At 43.5% G+C, this 10,542-nt stretch overlaps 1 protein-coding gene across 1 annotated transcript in view; it reads right to left on the bottom strand.

Moving 5' to 3' along the window:
• Positions 1-2,407: 2,407 nt before the first annotated feature.
• The window catches only part of HIGD1C (HIG1 hypoxia inducible domain family member 1C), a 130,563-nt gene continuing 122,428 nt past the window's right edge, over positions 2,408-10,542 (bottom strand). The window contains exon 4 of the mRNA XM_069653365.1: positions 2,408-6,011. Within this exon, the coding sequence (XP_069509466.1) occupies positions 5,947-6,011 (65 nt within the window). The 3' untranslated portion in view covers positions 2,408-5,946. The remainder of the gene's footprint in view (positions 6,012-10,542) is intronic.

Genomic DNA, 10,542 nt, shown 5'->3' with positions numbered 1-10,542 from the left:
ATTCCTGCAAACATTAAAACAATCAAAAGGTTTTTCAAACAGGGATACTTTCTCATTATATAAACTAAAGTAATGGTGAATGCTCCAACTCCAGGTCTGCTGTAAAGGTCTTAAATAGAACCCACACCGAAAGCTTCCAGGCACACAAAATATAAACAATGAAATACACTTTCTGTCAAAACCTAAATAATATCAGGATTGGAGTTTTCTGAATCCCAAATAACTTGATTCAGAGCTCTCAGGCCAATCATTGTTTAATAAGAATTATTTGTTCCTTAAGAAAGGACAATCGAAGCTCCTCTGGGATGTGGGCCATTACATCTAGCAAGTACAGGTATTGCATGGGGATGACATTCCACCTGTGGTTAGTCCTGGGAGTCCTGTCCCATTCACATTTTTATTAGGTTGATGAAATTGCTTGTTCCTTCAATTAATGCTTTCCGTTTACAAATCTTGGTACCTTCCACATGGTGACTTGGCCGGGTTTGGCAGCTGTACCAAGCTCTGCCCTCTGCTTAAACTTTTAAAAATCAAGCCACCAATCTTTATGGCCCCAGCCTTTAAGTGGATTTCCACTAAAAGTGCCATCAACCAACTTCCTGGAGGTTTCTAATAAATAAACTAATACCTTCTCAAAGTAGGTCTGGCATCACAGTTTCAAAGAACACTTTTGTTTATTCTACTCCTGGATGACCCACCATTAACTGAAATCCCAGGCAGTGACAATAATAAAAGTCTGTCTGGACCAGTCTACAGATGGGGCAACTCAGCAAGTGGCAAGAGCAGGTTTCTCCTCACTTGGGCTAAGCTACGATGCAGTTTTGTACTAAGAAAATTGTCTTTCGCAAAGCTTGTTGAGCTTTAGGGGGTTATCTTTTGGTGGCAAGATTGCGATCCACCCACTCCAAATGAGTCCATGCAAACCCTGTGACATAACTATCAAAAGAAGTGCCCGGAAACAGAACAAAAGGAGCAGAGCCGATATAAGAGATACCCTAGGTCAAAGGAGAAATCATTGGCTGCATTCTTCGCCCCGAATAATTACATTAGGACACACTTTAATAATGCTTGGATCCAATAGATTTGGGGTGGCAATTTATGGACGCAAGAACTATATCGGTTGTTGCAGTAGCTTGAACTAAAAGGATACAGATACGATTAGCAAAACTGGTGAAAGAAATGCCACGGTCGAGGTTTGGGAAAACAATCCACGGATGCAGAAAATATACCGTTCAACAGAGTAACTTGGATTAAAGGATAATACGTCCAAGCAAGACTGGTGAGAATGATACAGCTGAGGGATCAACAGACAACTCGTAATCCTATACAAGCTCACTCCAGTTTATTTAGTTCAAAGACAGCCGGGATAAGCTTTTGACTGAGAGTGATCTCAAATAACAGTTTGGCTCTCTTTAGGACTGTAGTCCTTAGTGCTTCCCACTCTCCTATAGGTCAGCTCGGCTTTCCTGACCACAGTCGCTCAGCATCTCAGGGATCTATAGCATGCCAAACTTTCTTTTGTTTGCTGCATCTTTCTTGGCCATTGCACAAGTAGTCTGAGCTGGACTCTCATACCAGATCGCCCCATCTGGCATCCTTACGAATTTCAGTGGGGATCTGGCACATCAAAATGGGCAAATGGCTATACCATAGCGAATTAATAATCTTATGCTGGAGACAATAAGCCTCCAAGACCTTTTTTTATAAACTAAGTTCTCTCCACCACTGTAGGATCTTTTGTTGGGGAGGAAGTTCTAAAGTAAGCCACTTGCTTTCTTTTTTCCCTTTCGCTTCTCTTTCTTTTAATCCCCTCCCCTTTTCCGTTCTGACTTCTTCACATCCTTTCCTGTCCATCATGCTCTTCCTTTCTGCCCTTCATCTCCCTCGTCCATTTGCCATGTTGTCACTCTCCTTGCATTATATTCCAATCCGACAGTCTCTTCCTCTTCTTATCGTTTGGACACATTCCACCTGTACTTGTCCGTCTCCTGTCCGCTTCGCCTCCTTACCACTCCACCATGCTCTAGTCTGCACCTCTGCATTGTGACTCTGGCAAACTTCTGCAATTGTGCCTGACCTATATGCTAGTAGGGTGGGGGCCAGTTAGAGATGGAATCAGCTCTGTGGGCATAGGGTGGGGCTCAGTGAAATACAGTTTGTACATGTGCTCTAGGTTGCCTCAGACCGCAACACGGCTCTTTCAAAATAGTGCCCTTGCAGCTTCAGTTATCGCTAGTTGCCATGAGGGCACTGTACACTCCAGCCGACTTTTGCCTTGCACATACCTTCTGTCTATTTCCCAATAGTCGCATTTGCCTGTGAGCTGAGTGAGCAGGCCCCGGACCAGGAAGCGCAACCTCCACTCAAAATGTGGGTTCAAGATAAAAAGTAAACACCACCACCACCATTGACAGATAACTTTTTAATTAAATACTAACATGTTCAGAATGTTAATAAATGCCCCTGGAACATGGCCAAGTGATGCAGACAGTACTACTGCAGTTTACTACAGTTACTACCATCAACTCATGGCAATCACTGTAGTTGTAGGTTTAATGGGGGCTACTGGTTCTCGGGCACGATACACCATGATGAATGCACATTAACAAGCAGTAGTTCCCATTAGGCTTCCTCCCCAACCTCATAGTGTGCCATAACTTGAAGGAAAATAATCAGGCGGTCACAAAGCAAATACAAACAAGATGCTGTATGTGTTAACCTTACAGCCTAGAACATTTTTATCCTCACCCATTGGTTGCCCATGTTCAAATGGTTTCCACATCCTAAGTGTTTTATTCAGTTGGCTTGCCCCTTCAACGTGTTGTCTTTGCCAGTGCACTGGTCAAAACACAACAGTGTTTGAGCGACAGCTCCGCAAGCCATTAGTTTTACTTCACGCATTTCTGAAGCGCAGACTTATCCAGCTGAGGATGGTGTGCGCTGAACAAAGAAGGGAAGGGGGCAAAGGCGCATGTGCAGCTAGAGAGCAGTAGAGGAGGCAGTGTGGGGCGAGCACGTTTTGATGATAGTTTTCAAAAGCTTGAAGTGGGAGTAGCACATTTGTACAGTACCTGACGGAGTAGGGTATTTTATTTTGTGTTGTTTTATTAATTGCTCTAACACCAATGGATATTTTCGTGGACAACCTGTACATTATAGAGTTATTCATTGATTAAATAGGCCTTCAGAGATTTCCAAAAGCAGAGATGGTGAACTGTGGCCTGGTCCTCAAATGGCAGAGGATTCCAGTAAAGTGCATCTTGCATAGAGAAAGCTCTTCCTCCTATACTGATTCAGCAATACATGAGGAGTTGAACTAATAACTGTCCTGAAGAGCGCAAATGCCCCCATGTTTATAGAATGACAGTTCCATCGTGTACAAGGCGTGATTGGCTTCATAAAGTGCCTTTAAGGGAACACATTTTGGAATTGAATGCCAGTGCAAGTTGCACTGCACAAGGATAGTGTGTTCATAGGATTGGTCTGTGTGATTTTCCTACATAAGCAAGAGGGTGTCTTCATTTTAGATGCTAGAATCCACTATGAATGATGAAAAATACTGAGCCCGGTAATAAAAGGCTCTTTGGATTTTTGACCCTTGAGCTGAGGTCTGGAAAGCGACCGTGGGCTGATCGAATTCTAAATTGTCAAAGGGTCTGCTGACAACCAGAATATTCCTGGAGGTATGCCTTAAAAAGACCTGGGCAAAAAGTCGACCCCTGCAGGACCACACATCACAGACTGTGGGTCAGAGGCATATGAAATAATGCTAACCATCTGAGGACCAACAAAGAAATGCCTAACATGGCAAGTGTTTCCAGTAGATGACGTTCACACTAGTGAATTAGCTGATGGTTTCAAGAGGGGCAAGGCACATACACCAAATCTGCCCACCAAGATATGAGGTTGTCCAAGGATGATTAAAAAACAGATTCTGTATCCAAGCCAGAACTAAAAATCAGATTGGGATGTATGCAGTGGGCCATGCAAATCGAAATAACGAGTAATCTTGTTCGCCCACTTCCTCTCCAGCAACTAACGTAACTGGGTAATGCAGACAGCAGATTTGGCAATCATTGTCAGTGTAGAGTGGGTCCAGTGTTGATTCTTTCAACAGTGGAATTACCACAGCTTACTTCTGCACTAAAAGATCGCAGGTCTGTATTAGTCATATTGTTAAAGACAATGGTCATGGCTAGGGTGCAGTCTGGGACTCCTGGAAGAGCCTTAACATTAACGTCATTAAGTATTTCAATTGAGGTTTGGATAAGTGGTGTTGTTGCAGAATCAGGAGTTTGTTGGCTTGGAAGCTTGATCCAGGTTAGCCTGGTTTAACACATGGATTCAGGTCAAAGCTAATTTGGCTCGGGACGGTCTTTAGGTGGTTCAATTGGGGAATAACGTCCCTTATTGTCTGACAAGAAAGTGATATTAATTTGCGACGGTGGTTAGCAAGGGTTTCTAAATGATTGGGGATGGGGAGGGGCACACTGTACCACATTCTAGGGAAGTAGTCAAAAGTTGTCTGCTGGTCTTTGGCTTTTTGTATTTTTGGCATTTTCAATCTGGCTAGTGCCTGGACACAGGTTGTACAGGCTGTTCGGATACAGATAATTTGTCCGATAGGTATGATGGGCACTTTGTTGTTGATGCATGCAGCCTCAAGTAAGAGGGTGTAGCTAGTGCAAATTGTTCAATGTGGGGTCTATTTGGTCCTACATGCCGGACTCCTTTGAGGGGAGTATAGGAGTGGATCAGGGAATTCTGTGAAGAGAGCTTTAAATCCCTCTTTCTGTGAAACAAGTGCTTGGTCTGTGGCTTGGAAATGGACGGAGAGTAAGCAGTGGCAAATGGTAACAAGCGGTTTCTGGAGGTGGTGTTTTTTCCCTGTAGTGGAAACGACAAGGTTTATGTAGTTAAGTCCTGACTGGATCAGTGTGCCCTGTTTGCTGCCAAAGTAGTTGGCAACTATGTGGGGGCAGAAACATGCTACCTCTCAAGATGATGGTGCAGTACACATCTCCAGCATTGCAGAAACATAGCTCTGCTTTTTTTTTTTTTTTGAGAATATTTCTTTTTTTTTTATTCCTAGGTTGTACAGTTGCAGGATACCAAAAAGTATTTCTGACAAGGTGACATAACAAAATTAGTGTATCTTTTTTCAAAACATCCAATGATCTGGTTTGCATCATATATTAAAGGGTACAAGAAAATAATGGTGCACAGTTTAACATTTCTGAAAGGTCTAATTCATTCCTGCGGACATGTGCCGAACAAGACATTTAAATAATGGGTAAGGGTTAGCCTGTTCTAGGCTTCAGTAACAACCAATTTAACTAGAAACGAGCGGACAGGCCACAGCTTAAATACATAAAAATACAGCTTGTTCTGGTGCCATCCACAGGAGCAGGGGGTGAAACAATGCTGCGTTAACACTTCAGAATGCACCGTTAAGGCCAATTTCATTGCATCGTTTCCCTCTTAAGAAAGAGTAGGCAGGTTGGTTTTCCATGGATCAGGAAATCACAGGGATGAAGAACAATTGGGAGTGTAGGGGGAGGGTGGGGGGGGGCAGGGAGGGAGTTCTGCTTCATCCAGAAGGTAACGCAAAATCCGACACAAATAATTTGTATTGCAATCTTCAATACTCACACTGTGAACACTACACATCGTGCAATAAAACCTACATTTAAAAAGTAAAAGTGCAGTTAATACAACAGTGCAATCGGCACATCTGGCAGTCACAGAGGCAGATTGACATTAGTACTATCGTGTCCTCCTGTTCATATGGTCGATCCAGCTTCGACAGACCAGGGCATCCAGAGTTGCTAGCCAACAGAACGACTAGCCTCAGCCTGGTAGTGTGATGTGTGAACAGGAGGAGTTTTGTTTTAATTTCACAGAGACCAACAAGAACAATTACTGCATGAACAGTTGTGAAACGATTCATTTTTCGGAGTGGCTGGAAAATTGTGGTTTGATGTACTCCTTGTACATGGAGTATAGAACACCTATGACACAAGAAAAAAAACAATTACATACCACGTTAACAAAGCCATTTCTAGTTATGAAAAATGCTCAGTAGCCTCCTTTCATGTTACTTCCAATGCAGTATTCCATCAGATATGTTTATCAATCACATTCTGGGCTGCCAAAAGAACTACACAATCATTATTTGTCACTGTTTATCTATAAAGGTACAGTACATTGAAACAAAGACGCTTCAAAACCTAGTGTGATGCATACATTATGGAAAGCAGAAGGAACTCTGGGTAAGTTCCTTTTTCAGATGGAGAACATGCCAAATGAAATGGATTAGTCCCACCAATGGCACTTCTATTTTGCCAGATCACAAGACTGTACTCTGGTCAAGTCTTTAAGCATTGGATTGACGTCAGACCATACACATGGAGCTATGAAATGGCAAAGTCATAGACGGATTTGCCATTTGCTTATGTCATTTTCTGGTCCAAAGAGGCTGGTACTGCGCCTAATTAATGCTTAAAGACTGTGGCAGAACCACTCTAGTTCCATATCCGTGAGGTATTTATGCCACTTCAGGGTTCGAAATTGAGGGGAGCTGGGAGCTACTGATCTCCTGCTTCTAGCAGAATAGAGCCTGGCTCACTTGAAGCCAACAGCTACCAGGAGCTACGTTTGGCGCCTACGGCCAACTGGTGCCTTCCAAACATGTAAATGTGATATTAACATTTTAGTATTTGAGAATGTTAATAAAGAACAATTAAAACACAACTAATACACATTTAAACACAATGGTTCATACAAAATGGACAAAAACAAAAAAGTTAAAGGAGAATCTGGTAGCTCCTGGTTCCCCTGCAGTTGCTCCTGCCTACAGGGTGACGGCAACACTAAGGAGCTGGTTTTATGGGTGATGGCAAATGAATAGTAAGACATGAACTGGGGACAGAGAACGGTTTACGGGGCGTCTACATATATACCGTGGCGGTCAGCCACAAGAATGCTTGGGGAAGGTGGGAGCAGGAGATGGAGTTTTGAGAGCCTACTAAAGTTGTTGGACATTTTGTGTGTACAAGCAACAGCTAATTCGAGGAGGGTGCTAGATCATAGGGTGTGAGGAGGAGAGCAGCAAGAGATAGAAGCAGCAAGGTAGATTGGGACTGTTTATGTAAAAATATGGAACGCTTCACAAAAGGTAAAGGACAGTTGCTTCCTGCACATTTCCTCAAAGGGCAGCTGTAAGTCTTGCCCTGCTATTCCTGCTCAATTTGGCGTTTAACGGTGGGGTAATGGGCACTGTGATAAAGTCCCCTGTCTAAGCACAAAGGTGGATGGTGGGGTCACCATGGGGGCCGCCACAAGCTGTGCGATTCTGGGCTTGGTGGTGGTGTGGGGAAGATCCTAGTTACCTCATCCTGCCACCTGCAGGAGGTAGGGGATTACTGCATGGTGTTATTAGGCAAGAATGTTCTTATAAGGAAGCAGGTGGTATACTGTGAATGCTTCATTGTAGTGGGAAATACACCAAACCCCGTGTTAAGACAACATTTCGGGGATTTTTAGGGTTCTATTGAGTTTTTGCTTTTCTCTCTATTTTTGGATCACAGACCTATTTTTAGTGGTCAGACGAACTTCTACTGAAGTCTCCCTGCCACTGCAAACCCTTTTTACTCAGAGTATATACTCCTGGGATGCCCATAAGGCCCCCAGATCGAGGGGTGCTTTTTTAAGCACCACATTTGTGGTGTCCTGGGCTACACTGGAAGGCCCAATGTACTGTTTGGTAGCCATTTTGCTTGAGGGGCTTCCTTAGTTCAAAGGAACAACAAGGAAGGCCAAAAATTGCCTGTGTTCACACATGTGGTTTTTTGTGAGACCAGTCATGCAACCCCTGTAGTGGTTTGAACAGGCGTGTATCAGTTACTGGCCACGGGCAGTTCATATCACATTTTATTGGGTTGGTCTGGATTGAGTGACAGATTTAGGGGCCAAACAGTTTGGCTGGCTGCCTACCCTTTTGCTTCTAGCCACCTAGAGTGATTGGTGGATTTGCTTGGGTCAGCCTGTGTGCGTGGGAACAATTAGGGGAGGCCCTGTGGCTACACTCGATTCCATTTTGATTTTCAGAAGAAGCAGGTTTACTTACCTGACTAGGGGCTGGTCACTGCCGTCACTTGGAAAGATGTTGAGACCCCCAAACCACCACCTCATATGATCTTCTGGACTGCCCTTTGACGTCCCCATTGTAGACTTCACGGTGGGCCAATTTTACGTGGCTGGGCAGCTACAACTTGCTTTACACATTTCTCCCATCCTTTTGTTCTTCCTCACTGCTGCCTCTGCTTCTGGCTTGAGGGGTTTTCTTGAAGGATGGCTGTTGGTTCTTCTTTTCTGCCACTGGGATCGTCCAAAGTTGGATCCTGTAGACCACGCTGGGAAAAGAGATCTTGTAGTTACCAGGTTGTTTAGCTTTCCTGGAACCGACTTCTTGTGAACAAACACAATGTGTACCTACCTCTAGGCCCTGCAGGTGGTGAGTTAAATGGCACTTAAGGAATCCCTGTGGTCCGTGGCTGAGACCATTATCAGGTGGGGTTCCACTGCATTTTTCTATGGGGCGCTTCCCCTACGGTGCAGCATCTTCTTCTGGGATCACTGATCCTCATACCTTTTACCTGCCCCTAGAACTCTTCATTGATGGCATTTTCTTTACTGGGGACGTAACCCCATTTCCCCCCATGCACACAGATTGACGATGGACTTTGTACCGTTGATTTCTATGTGGACCATTTTACTCCCTTGAAACTTGCAAAGTGACTTTGGGGGTACTTACATGCCCCTATACATTATTACTGCATCCGGTTTGGGTCCCGGGAGCTTTAGGCAAAAGACTGGAATTTTAGCATGCAACAGCGATTTGTTTTAATTGAATTTTGTTCAGATCAGCAAACACGAAGTAAATACAAAAGTACAAAGCAAAAAGATTTCCAGTGCATTAATCAAACATACATGATCTCAGTGCGCAGTACAGTACAAATGTAAACATTAAAGTAGTTAGTACACTAATCGTATAGTTTATATTAATGTATTATAAAAGTTATGTATTCCACTTCTGCTAAAGTGAATGAATGCCTGATTACACTGTATGTAATACTGGTGACATTGTATCCATTTTCCCCAGAGGTGTAAACATTGGTGCTCTCAATCTACATTCCTCATGTCTTCTGGTGGTTTCTGGCTGTGTTTTAGAAATTATTTCCCCACCTCTAGGCCCTTCATTTACGGTGATGTGTGTATTTGTTTTTTCAAACACCATATCCTAGAGGTTTTAAATCGACTATTATAACATCTGGGTCCCTTCCCTTCCCATTCTCTTTCAGTCTTATGTGCCTACCACCCCGTAGTGGACCTTTAATGTAATCTAGGACGTTCAATCTGTCCTTATGGCATATACTGCTTTTATTACACACCAAGTATATATTATATTATGTACTTTGTGTACTAAATGTACTTATTTGATTGATAGAAGGGAATATGTAGCTGAAAATCTGAGACTCCGATAGTATAAGATAATCGAGAAAGCAAAAACATAATTTACCATATTGAATGCGGCCAAGACATCAAGCATTACCAACAGGGCGCGAGACCCAGCCTCCGCATACAACAAGATATCGTACCAGACCAGCACGAAGGTGGTCTCTTTGCCACGTTGTGAATCAAAACCGGATTGGTTCACATCCAACAGCCTATGAGTTTTGAGATCTATGGCAAGCCAGCAATGGGAACATAATTGGCCAGAATAGAAGGGTCAAGAGACGTTTCTTTCTCCAATAGGGTAACTATCGACTCGTTGAGAGTATTGTACTACTTCCATAACAAATGTATGAATACCTCTGCCAGCGGATTGGCTAGCAACTCAGCAGGAGAGCTAGCTACAAGCACAGGGAGGGTATACCTGGTCTGCAGGAAGGCTACAAGGCTTTCAGCAAGGGAATAATGGATGCAGCAGAGAATGATTTAAAACTTTAAACAAAGAGGTACAGAGACGGATAACTGCAATAATAGATGTTGGATTTACGGCGAGTGGATTAGGAGGAGGTTGGATGGAAGAAGAGAAGGGTGAGGAGCAACAACTGACTGTAGGAGAGAGATAAGAAGGAGTATGGAGAGGTGAAAGAGAAACCACCAAATGACAGAGGCAAATCCTACAACAAAGGGAGCCTGGATTGGTCGGAGGAATGAACATGGGGTAACGCCCTGAGGAAGTGCAGTAGAAGCCAGTGGCTGGGCAGGAGGAAATAAGTAGTGGAAGGCCTATAGGTACGAGCACATGTCAAAGATGGGGGGACGAGAGACTGCGAGCTAAGGGGCATTAGAGCAAAGAAAGAAAAGAAAATCTACTTGTCCAAAGGACAAGGTGTTAGACAAATCTACTTGTCCTGTAGAACAATCTAGTTTGTCCTGTAGAACAATCTAGTTGCCCCTCTGTGGCTATAATGTATTAAATATGGCACACACCATGCTATTTTATAGTAACTGTCATACATAACAGATAGATAC

The sequence above is a fragment of the Ambystoma mexicanum genome, chromosome 3q, assembly GCF_040938575.1.
Source record: "Ambystoma mexicanum isolate Mex_15411 chromosome 3q, UKY_AmexF1_1, whole genome shotgun sequence".
Lineage (NCBI taxonomy): Eukaryota > Metazoa > Chordata > Amphibia > Caudata > Ambystomatidae > Ambystoma > Ambystoma mexicanum.
The sequence above is the reverse complement of the archived record's forward strand: the minus strand, read 5'-3'. Positions and strand labels throughout refer to the sequence as shown.